Below are 22,773 nucleotides of genomic sequence, written 5' to 3' on the forward strand. Positions count from 1 at the left end.
TGCTCTCTAGTTTATAGAAGTACTTCAAGAAAATGATTAAATAATATTTGTAAGTGCATAGCACATAGTAAGTGCTTAATAAATGCAGGTTCCCTTCATCCCTATACCCATCCCCACCTTTCCTAGAAATGAGGCACTCAGAACTGAACACATACTGCAGATATAATCTGGTCACAGTGGTATAATGTGCTAGATCTAATGAGAGAACATTTGTAAATCACTTAGCATAGCACCTGGAATATAGTCTGTGCCAAATAAATGCTTATTCTCTTCCTCCAATAGTATATCCCTTCTATAGTCCTCAACACTCTCTTTTAATATGGTATAATATAATATTAGTTTTTTTAAATACCTAACTCTGCTGTTTCACACTCTCCAATCATGCCTCTGTATCTTGTACTTGTGAGGCAGGCTGTCCTTTGTTTCAAAGGAGATCAATGATATCAGAGAGATTTAAGTGAGGCACAGTTGCACAGTCTCCCGCCCCATTCTCTCTTCCAGTCATCAAAGTCCAGCGCCAAGACAAAAGTCAAGATGACTAGCAATGAATGGCTCAGCCTACAGTGGATGACCTTGGTATCTTGGATGTCTGGCCAAGCTCTAGGCTCTCCACAGCACCTGCTTTGGCCACCTTCATAGATATTAGAACAAGTTGTTCTCAGCCAACCATTCCAATAGGGAAGTCTTCATGTGCCTTGCGTAGAAACTTCCTGAAGTCACTGACATATTTGGGGTCCTTTGGTTACCTTTGACCTGATTTAGCCTTCCTGCTGAGTGCACATACTGCAGCTTTTTGGAGCCACAGGTGAGAGCTAGATGAAAGGTAGACACCAAAGGTGGATAAATGGGTTTGGCAAGTCCTCACACCACAGGTTCTAGTTCTCCCTGCATACTCTATGAGATAAGTAAGTATGAGCTGAATGAAATAGGTTCTGAAGTACCTTCCAACTCTAGGATGCTATGTTGTTTGTTGTAAATCAAGTGTGAATCTTTAGACACATTTCCAAGAAATTTAATTTTATTAGCTCCATCCAGCTCAGTGCTCAGATCTGTCAAGTTCTTTCTGGATTCTTGCTGTGTGAAATCTACTAATTTGATAAATATGTCATGTGCAACTTTGTGTAATTAATATCTGTACCCTAGAACTACAATTCCCAGCACCTCACTCTCAAGGTACAGATATTAATTACACACCTTTATCCAAGTCAGCTGAAGGCTAAGCACAAATACTGGGGCATTCCATTAGAGAATAAGCTCCAAGCTGACATTAAATTCTTAATGACTATTCTCTTGGTCTTGTCATTCAATGAAGTCTTCCTGACTTAACTATCAGTTAGTCCATATCTCTCTATCTCATTTAAAAAAAAGTGAATTTGTAAGGGCTTTCTTCCCTGTCCAATTACATAATATTTGTTTTGTATTTCTTTACCTAGGCACACATTGGAATTTTTTTTCAGTTGTATATAAGTTACATGAGGGAAAAAAAAAGATTTTTAGTCTTTATATTCCCGAAGTCAGGCACATAGCTAAAGCCTAATAAATATTTATGTGATAAATGAAATGATCTGGAATAAGATTACAGCAATGAGAATACAAAAGAAGTCACAGATGGAAAAACACACTGTAAAGGGTGGAGAAGAATGATGTAGGCTAAAGGGAACGAATTTAGGAGAATAACTAAAAGGAAAAGTATGTAGATGACACATGTTCTAACGGAAGAAAACATCCTCTATTTTACATACCACATGTCTAGAAGACAGAAGAATATGGCATCTTCTAAATGACTTTATTTTCACCCACAGAATCACTACCACACCTCACCTGTCCTCCCTTTTAGATTAAAAAAAAAAAAGAAACACTTTACCCTGTCAATAATAACAGCTGTTAAGTATTTTGCCTAAAGTGACACAGGTTAAAAAAAGCACTATACCAATAAATGGGCCATGCTTGAGCCTTGATCATTTAAGTAAGCATTTCTTAAGCACTTGCTATGTATCAGGTACTAGGGATATCAATATAAAAACAAAAAATGGTCCCTGCCCTCAAAGAGCTTACATTTTCCTGGAGGTTTACAATATGTTCACAAATAAGTAAATTTAGGTTGTATGCAAAATAAATAAAAAGTGACTTGACATGGAATGGAGTACAAGGAATAATACCAGAGAGAATCAGGAAATGTTTCTTGAAGGAGGTGATATTTGGGTTAAGTCTTGTTGAGAAGCAGTTTCAATGAGACAGAAGGGCAGAGAGAAATTATAGATATGGGAGAATGCAAAGATACCATGGAGGAAATGTGTTAAAGGAAGAGAAAGCAGGCCAGTTTGACTGGAACATAAAGCATACAGGGGCATTTGAGTGGCTCAACAGTTAGAGATCCAGGCCTGGAAATGAGACATCTTGGTTTCAAATCTGGCCTTGGACACTTCCTAGCTGTGTGACCCTAGATAAGTCACTTAACCCCAATTACCTATCCCTTACTGCTTTTCTGCCTTGGAACTAATAGTATAGATTCTATGACAGAAGGTAATATTTTTTAAAGAAAGACATAATGTGTGTAATATACTTGATAAAATAATTTGGAACCATCCTGAAAGGGACCTTAAATGACAAAAGGAGACAATAAGGAACCACTCAAATTTCTTAAGGAGGTGAATAACATGGTCAGAACTGAAGCTTTAGGAATAGGTGTTTGACTGTTATCTTAAGAATTTATTAGAGAAGAAAGACACTATTATAGTAAGAAGTAATCAAGATCTGAACCGGGGGGAGGGTGGGTTGTGAGTAGTGAGGAGACAGAGACAAGAAATATTAAGTGGATAAAACTGACTTGGCAAATTCTTGGATGTGAGCAGGTAAATAGGAGCGAAGAGGAGGACTCCTAGGTTGTAGACTTAGATGACTGGGAAACTGGTGATATATTTGACAGAAATAGGGAGTTCAGGAGTAAGGATGGATTCAGGCAGAAAGATAATGAATTGAATTTTGGATATGTTGAATTTGATCTATCTAGAGAAAAAAAAGGTGGAGATATCTTGGAGGCAGTTGGTGATATATATGCATGCTGGATATGTAGACTTGGGAGTCACCTGAATAGAAATTATCATGAATTCATCAGATCTAATTAAATCACCAAATGAGCACATGTAGGTGCTGAAAGAAAAGAGGAAAAGGTCAAGAACAGAGCTTGTATGCATACTTATACCCAGGAGTTGGGACATGGATGATCATCCGATAGGAACTATCAAGAAGGATTCTTCAGACAGATAAGAAAGAGAACCATCACAGAAAAATATCACATATTGGCTTTATAATCGGGGTCTAGGTTCACATCTCGTCTCTGCTTTTTATTCCTCATGTGGCCAGGATAAGACACTTCAATTTCCTCATCAATAAAATGAGAGAGTTGGACCAGAGAGCATCTGAAGTCCTTTCCAGCTCTAGATGTATGAGCCTATGAAAACTCAGAGAGGAAAATGTACACAAAAGGAGAGGGTGGCCATAGTGTCAAATGCTATGGAGAAGTTGAGAAAGATAGGGATTGAGAAAAGGTTGCTGGAGTTAGTAATGATGAGAACACTATCTGCTTGTCAAGTGGTGGGAACAAGAGCAAGACTTCAAGGATTAAGATGTGAGAACTAAGGAAGTAGAGGTAATTAACGTAGTTTGCTTTTTCTAGAAATTCTGCAATGAAAGAGAGGAGATACAGGCCAGTGATAAGACTGGATGAAGGCAAGAAGGTATCTTTGATGCTTTTGTTTTTCTCCCATTGCCCAGCACCATGCTCTGCATATAGAAATTACATACAAATGGACTTATATAGCACTTTTCCTCCTAAGAGTTCAAAATTCTTATATTAATATTACCTAATTTACTGTCACTGTATCTTAAGGAAGAAAGAAGGCAAGTGGGACAACTGAGGCATAGTGATGTTTTAGAAGGCTTGACCAAAGTCTCAAAGTGAATCGGCTACAAAAGTGGAATTAATGTGCAATCCTGCTTACTAGACAACAGTCTAAATCTCCACCTGTCCTCTAATTCTTTTTTCCCAATTAAAAAAAAATTTTCAGCTATATGTAGAAACAATTTTTAACAATTGTTCTTTGATATTTTACAATTTGCATTTTCTCTGTCCCTACCCTCCCTGCAACCTCAGATATCAGTCTGATATAGGTTATATCCGAGCTTTCATGTTATACAAATTTCCACATTGCTTATGTCATGGTAAAAGATACATATACATACAAAAGAAATCTCACAATGGAAAGATAGTGGAAGATGCCATGCATTGATCTGCACTCAACGCCTCCAATTCTAAGAGAGTTCACTCATTAGGACTTCCACCAATGGACTGCTCCAAGAAATCTCCATAGTGAAAAGCCATTTCTCTTTATGGCTGGAGTTGACAACTAAGAAAATGCAAGTCAGGGTTATAAATGTCAATAGTGGAAGCCACTCCTCTCCTGTCATGTGTATCACTGTAAATAAAAACCTCTGATTTTGAGAAAGGATCAAATGAGGAAGTGTACACACCCAGAAAGGCATTATTAGACAAAAACACCTGTCATTCACTCTGAAAGGATTTAATTTGCTACATAAACATCACCAAATTGGGAAACTGAAAGAAAAGAAAAAGAAAAAGTCAATATAAGCTGAAGTTGACATAAAATTAGTATGTATAGGGAGAGTGATGAGCCTAATAATGAATATGAAGCAATAGTTTGCATTTTAACAGCTAAGCAGGATTATAATTGGGCAAAAAGCAAAACTGAATGAATTTCCAGCTAGTTCAACACAAAGCACAGCTGCTTACTAATTGTTGGTGTTATAAATTAGAAAAAATCTGTTAAAACTGAAATAAAGTTTATTTTAAAGGAAAAACCCCCACCACTTGCTAATAGGTGAACTTCTGTGCTGTACTGCACAATTTAGGTACAAGAAAAATTTTTGTTTTGTTATCTTAAAATTTTTAAAATTCCAGCTAACAGAGGACAATGCATCATCCTTCAACCAATGATTTCAAATTTGGGCAACACAAGCTACCTGATGTGAGAAGAATATTTTTGGGGAGAGAAAAAAGAAAAAAAACTTTCTGACTGAAGCATCAATATGCTGTGGTAACTCTACTCCTGGAGTCAGTTAATTATTATAAACATGTTTTAAAAAAGAATGAATATCTAGGTATATTTATACAACTATCATCGTCATAGGAATATCCATTTGGTGTTTAGTTTATGCTAAAACATATATTTATTGGTCTTTTTGCAAAAAGAATCAAAGGATTTCAGAGTTAGAAGGGACCTCAGCAGCTCTTTGGTTCAATGCACATCCCCAAAAGAATCCTACAAGAAACTCAGTGGTCATCCAGACTTTACTAGAAGATCTTCAAGGTAAGAATACTACTTCCCACCTTTGGGTAGGTCCAATTGTAAGAAACTCATTCCTGATACCCTTCCTAAATTAGCCTCTGTGGAACATCTGCTCTACTCTCCAGGGCCAAAAAGAATAAATTCAACCCTTATTCCACATGACAGTCTTTCAAAAACCTGAAAACGGTGATCATGTTCTGCCCTCCTCTCCATCCATATCTCCAGTCTTCTCCAGGTTCCTTCAACTAGTTCTTATATAGCCTGGGCTGAAGGGTTTTCACTATTGTGGTTGCTGTCTACTTCTCCAGTGCATAAACATCCTTCTACACTATGGTGTTCCAGAACTGAGTATGGAAATAATCCAGGTGTTCTGACTGGGAAACTATTAAAAGAAGTTAGTCTCCTCTCTAAGAAAAGGTCATAATATTAAATATGTTATCAATCTGAACAACCTGCCTCTCAAAGTAATAATCATTTGACAGGTTGGAAACAAGGACAGAACATTGCTTTGTATGGTCACTCAAAGGAAAGAAGAAAATCTCTTCATACTTATTCACAACTATCTGCTCTTCTCTCTTTGAAATTCTTTCTAAGAGAATTCATGAGGATTTTTCTGACCTTCTTTATATAAGAAATCCAACCCTTCTGGGAAAACTAAGGTACAAAATTGTTCAAGCCACAAAACTCTCTGCTGCCCTAGAATAAAGACTGAATCTCTTTTCTATATCAACATATTTATGCAAAAAATTCTTATATTTGGTCCAATAATAGTCCAATACATGATCATTCCTTTTAAGTATTTAGCAATACTCCTACTTTAAATATTTAACAGTATGCACATATATGTATAAACATTAAAAGTGTTTATCTCCATATGCTTGTACTAGATAAACAGAACAAATACATTTTAGCAGATAAAAAATGCTATGTCAATTCTTCTCCTTTAATTTACTGGAATCACCAAAGTCTGAATAAAAAGGAAAAGGCCAGATGCAAGCAAGCCAAGAAACATCTTGGCAGCATGTCTGCTCACTGAAAGGGGACCCTGAATCCATAAATAAATAAATAAGGCAAAACAAAAAACAAACCACAGGCTCTTTCCTACTCCCTGAGGCTTGTGAAGTCCAGACACACTAGTGACCTGCTTGGCATTCTGCAAGGAGCTGAAAGGAGGGAAGAGCAGTGACAGAAACAAGAAGTCTGCACTCTGGAGTGGTACTGACACTGAGCTCAACATGTATTCTCCAGTTACAAAGGAAGAAAGAAATGTTCTGCCCAGTGATCAGGGACAGCATATGAGGAGGAGGAAAAAGAAACGGGAAATCCCTAGGGAAAACTGAGAGGGAAACTTTATATCACCTGAACTAGCCTCAAGGTAGAAATTGGAGAAAGGAGAAATTATTGGGCATTCTGCCAGAGGGATGCTCTATCATACAAACTCAAAATTTTCACAGTTTTTAGGACACACAAAATAAAATAATTAAGAGATTGAGCAAAGGGCATTTTCAATAAGCTCAACCCTAATAAAAACAGAAATCTTCAAAACTGTCAGCCTTCCCTTTCTGTGTTCTTTTACTCCTGTCTGTGTTGCCATAAAGCATTCCAGAAGCTATCAGAAAAGGTCCCAAAAACATTTATACCTTGGTGTAAATTTAAATTCTTAACCTTACTCCAACAGAAATCATTTGCCTTATCTCTAACAAAGTGAAAGTTTTGCCCCCTTTTAAAGGAATTTGGTATATTGTCCATAAAACATGGTGGGGAGGAGAAGGAAGGGGAAATCTATGGCCATTCTCTCTGTTTCTGAGATGATGAGATTGCACGTACTTTGCCTATAAGTAAGGCCAGGTGTGATAGATGGCTAACACACACACACACACACACACACACACACACACACACACACACACACACCTGATCACAAATCAAAATTTAACTTACTCATGTTTCCAATGAACTTTCAAGAGAAAATATTAGCTATTGAGGACTTTAAATCAAATCTTTTCTTAGCAGAGATTAAATAAAGTTCCTCTACTTGCTAAGGAAAAGAGTCCTTTAAATAAAATATAAATCAATAATAAAGGGGAAAGAATATTCTCCAAGAGGCAGAAGACTTGATGTCCATTATTTCCTCTATGACACGTCACTTATCCTTTGGAGGCCTCAGTTTCCTCATTTGTGATATGAAGATAATAAAGGAACTATCTCCAAAGATTAGCATGAAGAAAGTACTCTGTAAATTGTATATAATAATAGCCAGTATCTATATAGTCATTTAAAGTTTGCAAAATCCTTCACATAAATTATCTCATTTGATCCTCACAACAATCTTTTGATGTAGTTATTATTATCACCATTTTATAGTTCAGGAATCCGAAGCCCCCAAAGGGTAAGTGATTACTTAGGGTCATAGAAATGGATAAGGAAGATGCTTTGTGGATTAGGGGAAAGGATGGTTCAAAGTTTCTGGAATTCACTATTGTGTGACTTCACACCATAATATTGCTTTGATTTTCTTGAAACTATTATAAACTGGATTTTTAAATATATGAAATGCTGGTAATCACAACAATGCTATTTTTTCTAAATGATTTTTCTAAATCAAGGTTGAATACAAATGTACTATTATCAGAACACTATCTGGCAACTTAACATCTACCATTTCAATGCTTACCTTCAACTAGTTGGTCCAAGGTAGAAATCTTCTTAAGCCCATCGATGGTGTAGATTGTTCTCACTCCCTGGGGCAAATTCACATTGTCAGACAGAGTTCTGGTCAGATCAGCCAGCAGAGCCTCAAAGGACCTAAATCGGTCTGGGGAGATGGCATATACAATCCCTTTGAAGTATCGGTCTCCATTACGATAGAAACGGACTTTCTTGGCTTTCTTCTCTGAGCTGAGGGTCTGCAGAGTGCGGGTGCGGTAAAAGCTGCAATGGGCACTATGGGTCGGGCTGGGCAGGCCATTTACCCTAGACCCTCTGCCATATCTTTGCGCTTTATCCCGCTCATCAAAATGTTCTAACTCCATATCTCTCCCAAAAGACATGTTCAAGATGGAATCTAAGAACAAGAAAGATAAAAACAGAAATATGCATGGTCATTTTCAGTGAGTCAGCAAACACTGATTAAAGACTAAATATGTGCCATTTTAAGACAGATATAATAGGCCAGACTTAATAGACAAATTTAATAGGTAGAAACAATGCAAATGTTAGGAATACTGTGATAAATGATTGACATGAGTAAAAGAAAAAAATCCAAGGCTCCATCTTAAGAGTTGAAATTTCATTAATAATTGTATTTTGGTGGAAGGTGGAAGAAGAAAGACTTTAAAGTCAAGTATAAATGAGTTTATATTATATGATACTGAATGCTGGGAAATATGCTGAGAAATTCTTAAAGGAAATCCTGAAAAACACTATTTGAAGGAAATTCACTTTTCTCCTATCTCTCTCTTTCACTGTCTCATACACACAGACATATGCATATAAACACACAACTAACCAAAACTAACTTATTTTATTCAAAAGTTGACATTGGTTGTATCCTAACAAATTCTATTTCTTCCTTAAAAAGGCATTCATTATAGTCTACAACTTGAGTGAATAAAAATGCATTCCTAAGCATAGTTGTTTCTTCTCAGCTTTTTTGTTTATGATCAGAGTGGAGCTAAGAAGGAAATGATTTGTTTACATCTTTTGAAACAGAGGGTGAAGTCTACCCCATTTTCCCTGTTAACTCCCTTTTCCTGCCCTCTATATATATGATAAGCTTTTCTCTCAGCTAGCTACCACCACAATAAATTCTCCCTCAATATTCACTAATGTGTCATTGAATGAAGAACTAGCTTAAAATGTTATCCTTCCCCTAGTATTTGAATTTTAATATGGGAATACTGAAAGCCCAAAGTTTTCATGACCCAAAAGAACTAATCCTCTACTGGGAATATCAGGTACATTGACATAAAGTAGGGTGAAAGTACTTTTGGAGAGGTGGCCTTCCTAGCACCACTTAATTCATAGCACCAAAGTAGCCATCTACTCATAATGTCAGATATAATAGACCTTTAGTTTACTCTACCCTTTTTCTGACACTCAGAAAATTTGAATGAGTCTAGTTAAATAACATTTTACCAGAGTTAAACACTACAGTGGAAACAACACTGGCTATGTTGTCAGAGGATCTGGGCTCAGAGCCCTATATTGACATATAGTATGTGAGATCTAAGGTATGAATCTCTGGCCTCAGTTTCCTCTGCTATTAAATGAGGGGTTTAAAGAGGATGGCCTTCATTGTCCCTTCCTTTTCTAGATATATGATCTTATGACCACACAGACAAAAGGCAGCTAATACAAAGCACTTTAGAAGAAGTGAGATCATAAATTATCTATATTATTAATATTAATAAATTATCAATTTCACAGGGCAAGTAAAAGAGACATTAATTGTCATTGATCAACTATACTCCATAAAAGTAGGTCTGGCCCCTTTTAGCATGGTGCATATGGGGTTTTTAAAGCACTCCTAATTCAAACTGTACAAAATATGAGAAAAGTGTGATCCAACACTGGAGCTATCATGAGGGAACATATCTTTTTTGCCCCCCCTGAATGAAAGGAAACATCTCATACTTTCTGAGAACATAGTATAGCTTATAGCTTCCAAGAAAGAAGTTATACCTTTCCCAACCATGAACAACTGATTTATAAATTGAGTTACTTTAAAGAAAATAGTAGATAATGTCCAACATTGTGGATAAGTATTAAGGAGAAGAGCGGGCTGATTGGCTATTCCATGTGGGACAGAGTATCCTGTTGTTACATATTTTATGAAAGCCAGATCCCTCATTTTTTTTTCATTCTAGAGGGGCAGGGAAAGGAAATGCTGCCAATACCAATGCCAAGAAACCAGCTCATCAGGCTCTTCACAAAACCAACATCCCCACAATTCTAAAGCTGAAGCCAAAATCCAATCTGCTTTGTGGATTTTGTTTTGCTTAAAGCCAATTGTAATTCTCCCACCTCCAGGGGGTCACTCCTAAATTTATATTTAAAAATCAGCTTCAATGCCACAGAAGCTGTATTGTACAGTGCCTATGGCCAAAGTCTTCCTTCCTCCTAACTCCAAGTGGCAATCAGTAGATATGGCTAACAAATTGAAACTTGATCATTTTCAAAAATATAACTATGGTTTCTAAAGTCCTCCAATACCTGACCCCATTCCACCTTTCCAGTTTCGTTATTCCTTACACTCTACTCTCTTCATACATGTGATCCATAAAATTTCCTTGCTATTCTTCATACGCAACACTCAATCTCCTCAATTCCAAGTACTTTTCTCTGGCTGTCCCCAAGCCTAGAATTCTCTCCCTCCTCCTCTCTATCTCCTGGTTTCCTTCAAGTCTCTAAAATTTTATCTTCTGGAAGAAACCTTTCCTAATCTCCCTTAATCTTGGTGTTTTCATTCTCAAATCCAATTTATCCTGTGTATCTAGTTTGTTTTTACACATAGTTCTTTGCATGTTGTTTCTCCCAATTAGACTGTGAGCCTCTTGAGGACAGGAATTGTTTTTCTGCCTTTCTTTGTATCTCCAGTGTTTAAGCACAGTATCTGGTATTCAGTAGGGTTTTACTCAATGCTTCTTAACTATAATTATGCTGAAAAAAAAAACACTTCAAACAAAAAGAAAAATTAAGGCATTTGTCCTGGACCCACCCCCAAGAAACTAGAGGAATTCCACTCTAAACTTGAACACAACCTAGAACACATGTGAGATATATCAAGGTAGGTAAAGCCTCCCTCAATTTAGTCTTGCTTTCCTGCCCATTGAAATTGTGTCTGGCTCTTAAAATAATGAATAAATGTTCACTTAAACTTGCTGAAAAACATAAAATATTCTGTTTTACTGATTCATTCATCTACTACATAGGAGATACAGGCACTAGGCAAAGGGAAAAATACAGAGATGAATAACCTTAGACATCTCCGTGAGAGAAACTTATGGTGTTAAGGAAAAAGAGGTCTTCTCTAAGCACAAAGCTTTTCCTACAAGGTTACCATTACAAGAACTAGGAATCTTTGATTGTTCTCTTTGGGATTTCTCACCATTTTAAGGAATCAGTCTCCTTATCCCTTGCACCAGCAGATGGATTCCTGTTACAGCTTTACAAACACACACACACACATACACATACACACACACACCTCACCCACATCTACTGAAAGATTACACTGCAGGTTAATGGAAAAGCATGGGATAAAAGACATGCCTATACTTTAAGTAATGGACATAGATTGTATATAGAGATACCATATTTGTGTATGCTTATACACAAACATATATAAACCCTCTAAATGCATTAAGTGAAATTCACTTCTATTGTTCAACAGCATATAACCCTTATTTTTAAGACCTATTCTAGTGTGCATACACGTGTTGTTTCATAAAATACTGCCCTACTTTTTGAGGTTCTAAAGAAAGATGACATTATGTGAAAACATACACAACCTCATCTGCCCATACACACCCCTGCAGTGCAATCAGTATGTGTGCCTGGAATTTGTTACATTCAGCCATTGAGAGGTACAATATATGCACAATCTGCATATTGGATTAGACCTCTTCACTCATCAGACTATCCAGCAGCGACCCTGTTCAAAACCTGTCTTCAAAAGATGTCTCTTTTGTGGGCCAATGCAGGGGCTGTGTCTTCCAGCCCCTGCTCTCTCTAGGAGGAAAATGCCATTTCCTCCCTGCGTGCTTTTAACACTGCAGGCGCTAATCTGTACATGATGCTGCCTCGCAGTCCCTGGAGGAACTACACAAGCAAATGTAATTACAGCCCAGGCTACCAAACAGCCCGACCCAAAATGAAGCCGGTCACCTCTTAATGGGCACAAGCCTTATCACCACATCGACAAAAACCCGCACACAAAAAAGGCCTGGCTTCACCACTCCTCCGCCAAGGAGCAGAGTTGGTCCCCGTTCCACAGCTGACTCTGACAATGACAAACACCTTTCTATCTCTCCATCTCCGTCCCTTTACTCCATCCTTGTTAGAAACGTGAAGCTAAAAGGCTCAAAATGCGGTCTCCCGCACTCTAGCCCAAATTTTCCTCTTTAAAACCCTGTGGCACCGGCCACTAGACAAAAGAGTTCGGTACCCACGGCCCAGGGGCCCAAGCCCACACAATACCCCCGGGCTGGGCTGGGCTGGGCTGGGCATGGCTGCATCGGGCAGCCGCCTTTCTAGGAACAGTCTGGAGGAGGAGGCTGACTTGCAGGAAGGCTGCCAACCAGGGCCCAAAGTGCTGGCTCCAGAAGGGTCTTCTTCCTAACCAGCCACAGCCCAGGGACGCTAAGGGGGAGGGGGTGTTGGGGTATGCTGGGTCGCCCCCGGAGCTCTGCAGAAGCGGCTCAGGCACGCGCTTCCTTTTTTTCTCCTCCTCTCTCCACCTTCCCTTATTGAAATTGCACTCACCAGGTCCACAGAGAGACGCTGCCAAACGTCTTTGTTAACGGTTCTGTCTCTTGGCCCCTCCGCTGCTCCTCTCCTCGCCTGGGTGATGCTACTGTTGCTGGTGGTGGTGGTAGCGAAGGCGGCTAAGGTACCAGTGCCGGTGATGGTGGTGCTAGCAATGGTGAGGCTGGTCTGCAGCAGCTGCTCGGGCTCCGCGTTTTCAGCTTCTGCCCTTATTGCAGTGATTTGCATGAGCCCGTCCTCATTGAAATGCGGCTCTTCTCAGCAGCCTAGCTCTGCCACTCTCCAGATTCTCTCCAGAGGAGGGCGGCGGCAGCGAGCGCGCTCCCTTTTCTTCTCTCCCTCTCTCTGCACACTCCCCCCACCCCCTTTCTCCTCCTCTCCCACCCTCTTTCGGGTGCGCGCCTGAAGCCCCCGCCCTCTTCGCCTTCCCCACCCTGGGGCTGGGTGACTTCACGCCCTCCCAGAGCTCCCACTGGTCTTAGTGATCTTCAGTTCCCCTCGGCCATACACACACCTGACAGCTTCACCCTAATCTTTTCCTGGTCCCCCAGGAAATGAGCCACTGGATGCAAAGGGCTATTCTGGGCGCTACTGCTTGCGGTGACCTTTTGACGGGGGTGAAAAGGGGAGCTAAAAGGTAGGAATAGTCATTATCTAAGATAGAGAGGGGCTGATACCTGGGGATGGTAGTTGGAGACTGAGGGCTACTCAGTGGCGAGAGAGGGGGTTGTATTATTGAGTGAGGGGAAAGGGTAGGGAACAGTGCCCCCTCCCCAAATAGGGGGTGGGGCACAAAGGTGTGAGTGACAAGCCTCAAGTAGATAGAAAGAACAGTAGTTTCTCCCACTGCAGTTCCCCCTCAGATATTCAACACTTCCAACTCACCTCTTCAACTGTCTCCCTCTCTCTGAGGTTATTTGCCCCAACCTTGTCACCCCTCTCCACTTTTTATGAAAGGATTTCTACCCCCTTTAACATCCACCCCCTATTTCCCTAGGGATGACCCATAAACCAAAAACTGTAGCCATCTCCCAGAATTCTGTCCCCCAATCCCCTGCTTGTCTCTTGGGACTCATGGCGCCAGACATGAATATATATTACACACCATTCCTGTTACACCGAAAACATTATTGTCACACACTAGAAATGCTGACATGCTCTTCAGATCTGAATGTCATGCTAGGCACACAGACTTTATGATGGTTAAGTGTTCTCTAGTGGAAGCCTTAAAGCAGAAATGGGTTCCTGGACAACAGAAAGCCCCTATAACTTAATCTTGAAACATCCCCTTTCCAAGAATCCTCCCTACCATCTTTTATGATAATAGTTGTCTTCCCGCACCCCATATCCCCGGACCCAGCCGAAAAACGTTCAGTGAGTGCAGAATCTCTTTTACAATTTGACTACACTTTTCAAACTGAATTTGGGTCCATTTGTACGAACTTCATCATTTTCAGCCCTCTCCTCAGGGACCATCATAAATAGGTTTAATTTCTCCCTCATGCTTATATCCTTCAAATAATAATTTTAAAAAAGATTATCATTTGTTGATTGGCTTCTGAACTGAACTTGCCATCTTCAATTATTTTGTAGGTTCTGACTCATGGTAACTAATAAAAATTTATTGTTAACATTCTTTCAATTTGTTGTAAAACCTAAATAATCATTAATTATAAAAGAGCTCAGATAATATGCATGTTACATATTCAACAAATACTCTTAATTAAGGTCATTCAAGAACAGAATGAGCTAACTAACTTGTCTAAATGAAAAATACTGAATCTATATCTCCAAATCATAGGAGGTGTAGTAGTTAGTAGGCATAGAGATAAATCAAACCTACAAGCCTGTAGAAAGAAGATTGTGAATTTTATTCATTCTAATCAATGACCAAGAGAATGTGCCCTCTCATGAAATACTTAACCAAGAAACCATTATTCCATCCCAACATATGTACTTTAGGATATTTGTCAACTACATTCCCAGCTGTTTCAAGTAATTCCACAAAGTGTGGAAAGAACTCCCTGACCTAGGGACATACAGAAAATGCATCCAATTAACTACTTCGCCTCTCCTTGATACAACTACTTCCTAAAAATAAATTAGTAATTTTGCAAAGTAGTATTAACACTTTCTGGAGTCCAAGTTGCTTCTATTTGGCATGTAAATTGTTTGGGACAGCGAACAGCACCCTAGTGGCCTGAAAAAATAAATGCACTTCCAGAAGAGGATTTCTTGTGGAATTAAAATGCAATTATTTAGTCAACAGAAGTAATAATTTACCAAATTGTACTCTAGTGGCCTGAAAGAGTTAATGCAGCTTCCTAGAGGGCTTAACTATGCCAAAAAATAGCCCACCAAGTAAGAGAAAGTTTTGACTTAAGTTTTATGGCTTTAAATAATGCTTTCTTTGGAAGTAAAATTAACCAGGTAAGTTGCACAAGGGTCTTGAGAAAATATTTATCATCAATTATTTATTTATTTATTATTTATTTATATATTTATTTATATAATTTTAATATTTATATATTATATATATAAATAAATAAAAACATATATTTATATATTTATTTATATAATTACTTAATTATTGATTAATTAATAAAATATTAAGTATTTAAGGGATCTGCTGTCACTCCCTTTAATTTTTTAAGAAATTATCCAGAGAAGTTATTAAGTTGATCCTAATGTTTTGCCTGCTTTTTACTATTCAACAAACTTTCTGGATCCCTAACATCTGCAAGACTCTCTTCTAGGTGCTAAGGAAACAGCAAAAACCTCTCTGATTGGATTTCATATTCTGCTCAAGGAAACCATCTTCCAGCAACTCAAAGTTATTCAGACATTTGATGCCAGCTTTTATCCTAAGCACTGTAATAATTAAATTATATCTCTAATAGTAAAAATATTATATTTTATGAGGTTTAAGGATCATTAGAAATCAAGGAATAAAGAGGATACAAAATAAAAACCACATGCCCATGGTTGATTAGTCCATTTAAAATCCAAGTATTTAGCTTACCGCTATACTTGCAAAGGAAGAGCACGTGGCAGGCGTTACTGCCAGTTAAATACCAATTGTGATCTCACCAATGTGGAGACTCAGGAGAGATTATAGGAAATTCTGGGAAATACCAAGGACTTCTGGGGAATGAAGTCTAGGGTTCAAAATCTCCATTTATTCAGCACCTTCTCATCTCTTCACACAATATTCTAGCTGGCAAAAACCAGCTTCTCTTTTAATTTTCCTGAAAGCAAGAATACCTAGTGAGAAGTCACTTGGCACTTCTACAAGGTTTTTGTTTCTTTGTTTTTTGGACTTCTGTTTATGTTCTTTTTAAACTGGACACTATCCTTGAATTCCCATGAACATAACCACCATCATACAAATCTCTACATTTATTTCCTAGATTATAATGCTCTTACATTAAAAAAACTCTTGCTAATAATGGCCTTGGGCAGGAGCTAAAAGTCCAAAGACCAGTAGAAAAGTGATATCATATGATTTTCTTATTCTATGACAAATTCACATGAAAGTAGAAATTGTAGATGTAAAATCCTTTCTTGAAAGAATGTTTTGATAAGGTAATGGCCCTTGGTGCCTCAGGAGGGGGTAAAGTACTACACAAATGGGAAAATATTTAAAGAGGAGAGCCTGGAAAGACTGAGCAAAACCTTTAGCATTTTGCCCAGGACTGGCACTGGTCCCACTGTTTGTCAGTGTCTGAAATTCTACAATTAACAATTCATTCCCTTAAACCTTAATTTTATCACCATGCCCAGATAAAGCTGTATGTTGCTGTTGTCATTCTTGGCATGAAGGGGTGGTGTGTAGCTGGGAGATCAAATAAGAGGAAAAACCATGGCTACTGAAGGGATAATTAAACTGACTCAAATCATGAAACAATTTGGTGAATTTGGTGGATCCAGGATCAACATTCAGACCCAAGTTTGGATTCTAGGGTTTTGAATGGCTGATTAGCCCATCCAATGTTTAGACTTCTGAGGAAACATCTCTGACGAGGGCATGACACTTGTATCACTCCCAGAATGGATGGCAAATAGGAAAATTGATTAAGTTGCAGTGTGGTGTAACTGTTTCCTTCCATGTTCCCTTGGGTCTAGTGTATTTTTTCTATGTGTAGTACTCTCCTTACAGGTTGACAAATTTTTGGTTAAAGATAATAGTTAATAATAATAATAATAACAATAATAGCATTTACATAGCACCTACTATGTACCAGGAACTGTGCTAAGTACTTTTAAACTATTATCTCCTATTATCTCATATCAACAATCCTGGGAGATAGGTCCTCATTTTATAGGTAGGGAAAATGAAGTAAACAAAAATTAAGTGACTTGCCTAGAGTCACATAGCTAATAAGTATCTGAGGCTGCATTTGAACTCAGCTGCTCCTCACTCTAGGCCCACCTAGATATCCCTGAATAAAGGAAAGTCTGTGATAAGTCTCATCTAAATTGCCTAGATTGCATCTTTGATACAGTTATCTTCCAAGACTCACATCTTCACAAGAGATCAGGCATTGGTAACATTTGGGATTGGGAAATTAGAAGGAATTGCTCCCTTTGAGAAGTTAACCTCATGCAAGAGGAAATCTTTCTTGCTCCTCCAATTTTGAAGATTACAAACACAAATTCTGAGGATAAATTCTTAGTTTTTAGGTTCCTTTACTGAAAGCTTGATTCAATAACCACAATGTTAGTAATTCAACAAATATTACATTTGGAAAAGAACAAATAGAAATAAAATAAAACAATTATTGCCTGCATCAGTGAGAATGGTTGCTACTTTTTTTGGACTTCTCAACATTCAATGAGCTATATGGGGAATTTGAAATTAATAAAATGAAGTCTGGTGATCTCCAGTTAAGATGGTGACGTGAAAGGTCCTAGGAAACCTTCCTTTCCCACAAATACTCCATCCAAAGTCTAAAAAGCTACCAAATGGAGCAATGATCTAGAAAACTAAGGGCAAACAGTAGTAAATTCTTCTTTTTACTCTAGGCTTGCATAAGAAATCAATCAGAAGCCTGCAGATGATTAGCAAAGGGATATATCATTAGAAATGGAAACTGATCCAATTCTGCTCTACAGGGTCTGGAATTTGGGGATATCCTGACAGGGGACACACTACAGAAGCCAGAAGAGGGCAAGAAGGATGTAGGAGTTATGAACAGGGATGTGCCATGGCTGTGGGAAGCCAATAAAAATTCCCTAAATGGCCTGAAACCAGTGGAGCTCAGCCATGGCCAGTCAGAAAAGCACCATAAGTCACTACACAGGGAGAATGGGGTTAAGCAACATATACCTTGAAGTACTCAAAAACATAATAGATCATAGGATTAACTCAATGAGTGGGAATGCTCCAAGGGAGTCTGATGCAGTGGGTATTTATCTTATAGCAGCCACAATAAGAAAGTCAATTCCCAATTGAGAATATGAGAAGATGGAAATGGGTGAGGATAACAACTATATTAGGCCACCAGGAAGAAGTAAAAATAATGTATTGGGATGGATAATGGGGAATAATACCATTTGTGTTGAGTACTACAGAAGCTACTTTATTTAGACATGACATAATGGAAGAGTTTGAATAGGAACTGCCTATTCTATCCAAGAGTGTAGAAAGAGGCAGAATCTGGCACAAAGTTCCAATATAGGAACTAAGGCTAGAAATATAAGTAAAGAGAAAACTTAGAACACAATGAAAAACACTTTGGGTTAAAAGAATTTCAAGAAACTAATCTAAAATAAGAGAAAATTCAACACAGAACAATTACAAGCTCCAAGTAAAGAATGGCTTGACCAAAAGGACTTCAAGAGTAGCTGAAAGGAATGAAAGAAGAGATTAAAAATTCAAATTCAAATTCAAATTAGAAATATTGAGGAAAAAATGGAAGCAAGATAGATTAGAATAGAAAGTAGCAAATAATACTGTAATAGTCAAAAGGAATTATAGAGGATTGAAGAGGTACAGGGGATAAGGAAGGTTTTGTAACAGGGAATGGATGAGTTTAAGGGATAGAGGGAATATGGATGCTGATGAGGTAAAAGGAGAGAGATACTCCCTGCTGAGAGGCTGTCTTTGAAAAATGGGGTTTCCAAGAAATGGGCCAACTCTGATCTTATGAGGGGATATCTTCTCTACTGATTGATGTTGAAGATAGCCTAGAGCAGGTAAGCATAGACCCTTCTGAGGGAAAAGCCTCCCCCTGGACCAAGGTCACCCGGCAGGGGTCCAATAAAGATCATTTATGGTTGAATGACTGTCCTTAGGTTCTGCTCCCTCTATGTTCCCCTGAAATGACAGTCCTCTTATCTGACTATGGGTTTTTTTAAAAATAAAGATGAATTTAATAACAAGTTTGGATTGGAAAGGTATCAGGGAAGAGAGAATTGGGATTGCCCTATACTTTTCCACAGAATGGGTTTGAGTCTCTCTTGGTTTTTGAGCTGAGGCCATGCCTCTCAGGCTGGTGGAGGGTTTCTTTTATTCCTGACTATGCTAATCTGAGCTAGTTTTCTTAAGTTCAAAGTCTTTAGCAGTAGACAACAAGAGGAAGAAAAGGTTCTGACCTTCAGAGCTAGTTGGGCCTTTCTCTTCAGGCTCATGCCCTAAAGATAAGCTTTACAGTTCAAACTGCTCCCCTTAAATCCCTTTGTTCAATGACATGATCACAGGAATCCAGCTAGAGCACACAGTTGGGAAAAATCCAGGAATAGAGGTACTTCTATCCAGAGATAGGGAAAGAGCACTCCTTCCAATCGGAGGGCCTGGAGAGTCCTCAAGAGCAATTGTCATTCTCCCAGTCCCCACTCCCCACCAACTGTCATCGTTGTCACTATCTTCACTCCAACATTCTAACTGCTGTCTGTTCCACTTGAGTGCCAGAAAGACCCAAAGTTTGATTCAGTTTTCCTTTTCACATTATCAAATAACCAGACTCCCTAAAAAACAGAAGGGAGCAACTGAAATTCAATGATTTCAAGAAATAAGAAAGATAAAAACAAAAGTCAAAGGACCAAAAAATTAGAAGAATATGAAAGGATTGTGCTGTCAAAATTAACTAACCTGAAAAATAAGTTAAAAAAGATATTTAAGATTTATTACTTGGTGGAGCCAAGGTGATAGAGTGAGAGGAAGTAGAAAAGTAGAGCTCCTCTTCATAATACTCCTCCAAACAAACAAAGAAAATACACCAGATCAAATTGTAATGAGGAAATCTTGATACTTGCTGATGGTTTTAGGGTTTTAGGAAGATACTACTTATCATTTTAAGAAATGACCCATTTATTCCTATACTTCTAGTTTTCTAGTCTAGGTTTTCAATAGGAATGGGTGTTGTATTTTGTCAAAGGCTTTTTTAGCCTTTATTGAGACAATCTTGTGATTTCTGTTAATTTGGGTTATTGGTATGGTCAATTATGCTGACAGTTTTCCTAATATTAAACCAGCCCTGCATTATTGGTACAAATCCAACTGGGTCATAGTGAATGATCCTTGTGATATATTGCTGTAGTCTCCTTGCTAATATTTTATTTAAAAATTTGCATCTGCATTCATTAATGAAATTGGCCTATAATCTTTCTCTGTTTTTGCTCTTTTTGGATTAGGTAACAGTACCATATTTGTGTCATACAAAGAATTTGACAGAACTCCTTCTCTGCCTTTTCCCCAAATACTTTATATAATATTGGGATTAATTGTTCTTTAAGTGTTTGATTGTATTCACTTGTGAATCCATCTGGCTCTGGCGACTTTTTACTCAGGGAATTCATTGAAGAATTGCTCAATTTCGTTTTCTGATTTTATAGGATTATTTAAGTATTCCATTTCCTCTTTCCTTAATCTGGGTAATTTATATTTTTTTGTAAATATTCATCCATTTCACTTATATTGTCAGATTTATTGGCATGTATTTGGACAAAAGCTCCTAACAATTGTTTTAATTTCCTCTTCATTGGTGTTAAGTTCCCCCTTTTCAATTTTGGTGTTGAATATTTGATTTTTTCTTTCTTTTTAAAAATCAAATTAAGCAATATTCCATTTTATTTGTTTTATTATAAAATGGATTCCTAGTCTTATTTATTAGTTTAATGATGCTCTTACTTTAATTTGATTAATTTCTCCTTTGATTTTTAGTATTTCCAAATTAGTCTTTAATTGGGGATTTTAAATTTGATCTTTTTCTAGTTTTTTAGTTACATGTTTAATTCATTGATCTGCTTTTTTCTCTATTTTATTGATGGAAGCATTTCGATACTAAATTTCCTCCTAAGTACTGCATTGATTGTATCCCATCAATTGTATTTGTTGTATTTGCTTGCCATTCTTATTAATATTATTTATTGTTTCTATAATTTGTTCTTTGACCCACCCCTTTTTAGCATTAAATTAGTTTAAAATTTATTTTTGATTTGTGTTTCTATGGACCCTAATTGAAAATAAATCTATTACATTATAATCTGAAAAGGATGCATTTTTTATTTTTGTTTTTCTGATTTACTTGTGAAGTTTTTATATCCTATTCATGGTCAATTTTTGTGTAGAAGCTATGTTCTGTTGAAAAGAAGGTATATTCCTTTCTATTCCCATTCAATTTTCTCCAGATATCTATTAGTTCTAACTTTTCTAAAATTGTATTCACTTCCTTTACTTCTTTCTTGTTTATTTTTTGGTTTGCTTTGTCTAGATCTGAAAGGGGGAAGTTGAGGTCCCCCACTAGTATAGTTTTATTGTCTATTTCCTGCTAAGATTAATTTAATTTCTCCTTTAAAAAATTGTAGGCTATCCCATTTGATGCATATGTGTTTAGTACTAATATTACTTCATTGTCCATAGTACCTTTTGGCAAGACAATTTCCTTCCTTATCTCTTTTAATCAGATCTATTTTAGCTTTAGCTTTGTCTTAGATCGTGATTGCTATTCCTGCTTTTTTAAACTTTAGATAATGTACAATAAATTCTGCTCCAACTTCTTATCTTTATTCTGTGTGTGTTCCCTTGCATCAAATGTTTCTTGTAAACAATATATCATAAGATTCTGGTTTTTAATAGACTATGCTATCTGATTCCATTTTATGACTGAGTTCATCACATTCACATTTACTGTTATGATTACCAACAGTGTATTCCCCTCCATCTTATTTTCCCTCTTTTGATTCTGTTCTTTCTCCTTTCACTCTGTCTCTCCTCACAGGTGTTTTATTTTTTAATCACCACCCCATACTGCCCCCTCCCTTCTATTCCTCCCCCACCTATTATCTTACTCCCTTTCCCATTTCCTATAGAGTAAGAGAGTATTCTATATCTGAATGGATATAGTTGTTATTCCCTCCCTGAGCCAATTACAATGAATGTAAGGGTTAATCATTGCTTTTGTTACCACCCTAATCCTCAACTCCTATGTACTAGTTTTTCATACATCTTTAGGTGAGATAATTTACTCCATTCCACCTCTCCCTCCCCTTTTCTTTCAGTGAAATCCTCTTTTTCACCCCATGGTTTGTTTTTTGTTGTTGTTGTTTATTATATCATCCTACTCAGCTTACTCTATCCCCTCTGCCCATGTTTACTCTTCCTAATTGCTCTAATACTGATAAAACTATTTTAAGAATTATAAATATCATCTTTTCAAATGAGAATACATTACAATTTGATGTTATGGAATCCCTTATATTTTTTCTCTTTCTTATTTACATTTTTAGTCTTCTCTTGGGTCTTGCATTTGGACATTAAATTTTCTGTTTAGGTCTGATCTTTTCATTAGGAATGCTTGAAAATATTCTCTTATATTATCTGATCATTTTCCCTCCTGAAAGAATAAACTCAGTTTTGATGGATAAGTGATTCTGGATTATAAACCTAGCTCTTTTGCCTTTGGCAATATCATATTCC

The 22,773-nt window shown here is 37.4% G+C and overlaps 1 protein-coding gene across 7 annotated transcripts in view; it reads right to left on the bottom strand.

Annotated features, from left to right (window-relative positions):
- The window catches only part of DCLK1 (doublecortin like kinase 1), a 415,491-nt gene extending 402,131 nt beyond the window's left edge, over nt 1-13,360 (bottom strand). For 3 of the 7 annotated variants that reach the window (XM_056794751.1, XM_056794752.1, XM_056794753.1), the window contains exons 1-2: nt 12,852-13,090; nt 8,041-8,430 (exon numbers count right to left, since the gene is read on the bottom strand). In XM_056794751.1, coding sequence (XP_056650729.1) covers nt 8,041-8,416 — 376 coding nt within the window. In that variant the 5' untranslated portion in view covers nt 8,417-8,430; nt 12,852-13,090. Of the gene's footprint in view, nt 1-8,040; nt 8,431-12,851 lie in introns of all 7 variants that reach the window. The other 4 variants (XM_007495323.3, XM_007495321.3, XM_007495322.3 and 1 more) reach the window with 4 other exon arrangements.
- Between the last annotated feature and the right edge of the window lie 9,413 nt (nt 13,361-22,773).

This window comes from Monodelphis domestica, chromosome 4 (assembly GCF_027887165.1).
Source record: "Monodelphis domestica isolate mMonDom1 chromosome 4, mMonDom1.pri, whole genome shotgun sequence".
Taxonomy (NCBI): domain Eukaryota; kingdom Metazoa; phylum Chordata; class Mammalia; order Didelphimorphia; family Didelphidae; genus Monodelphis; species Monodelphis domestica.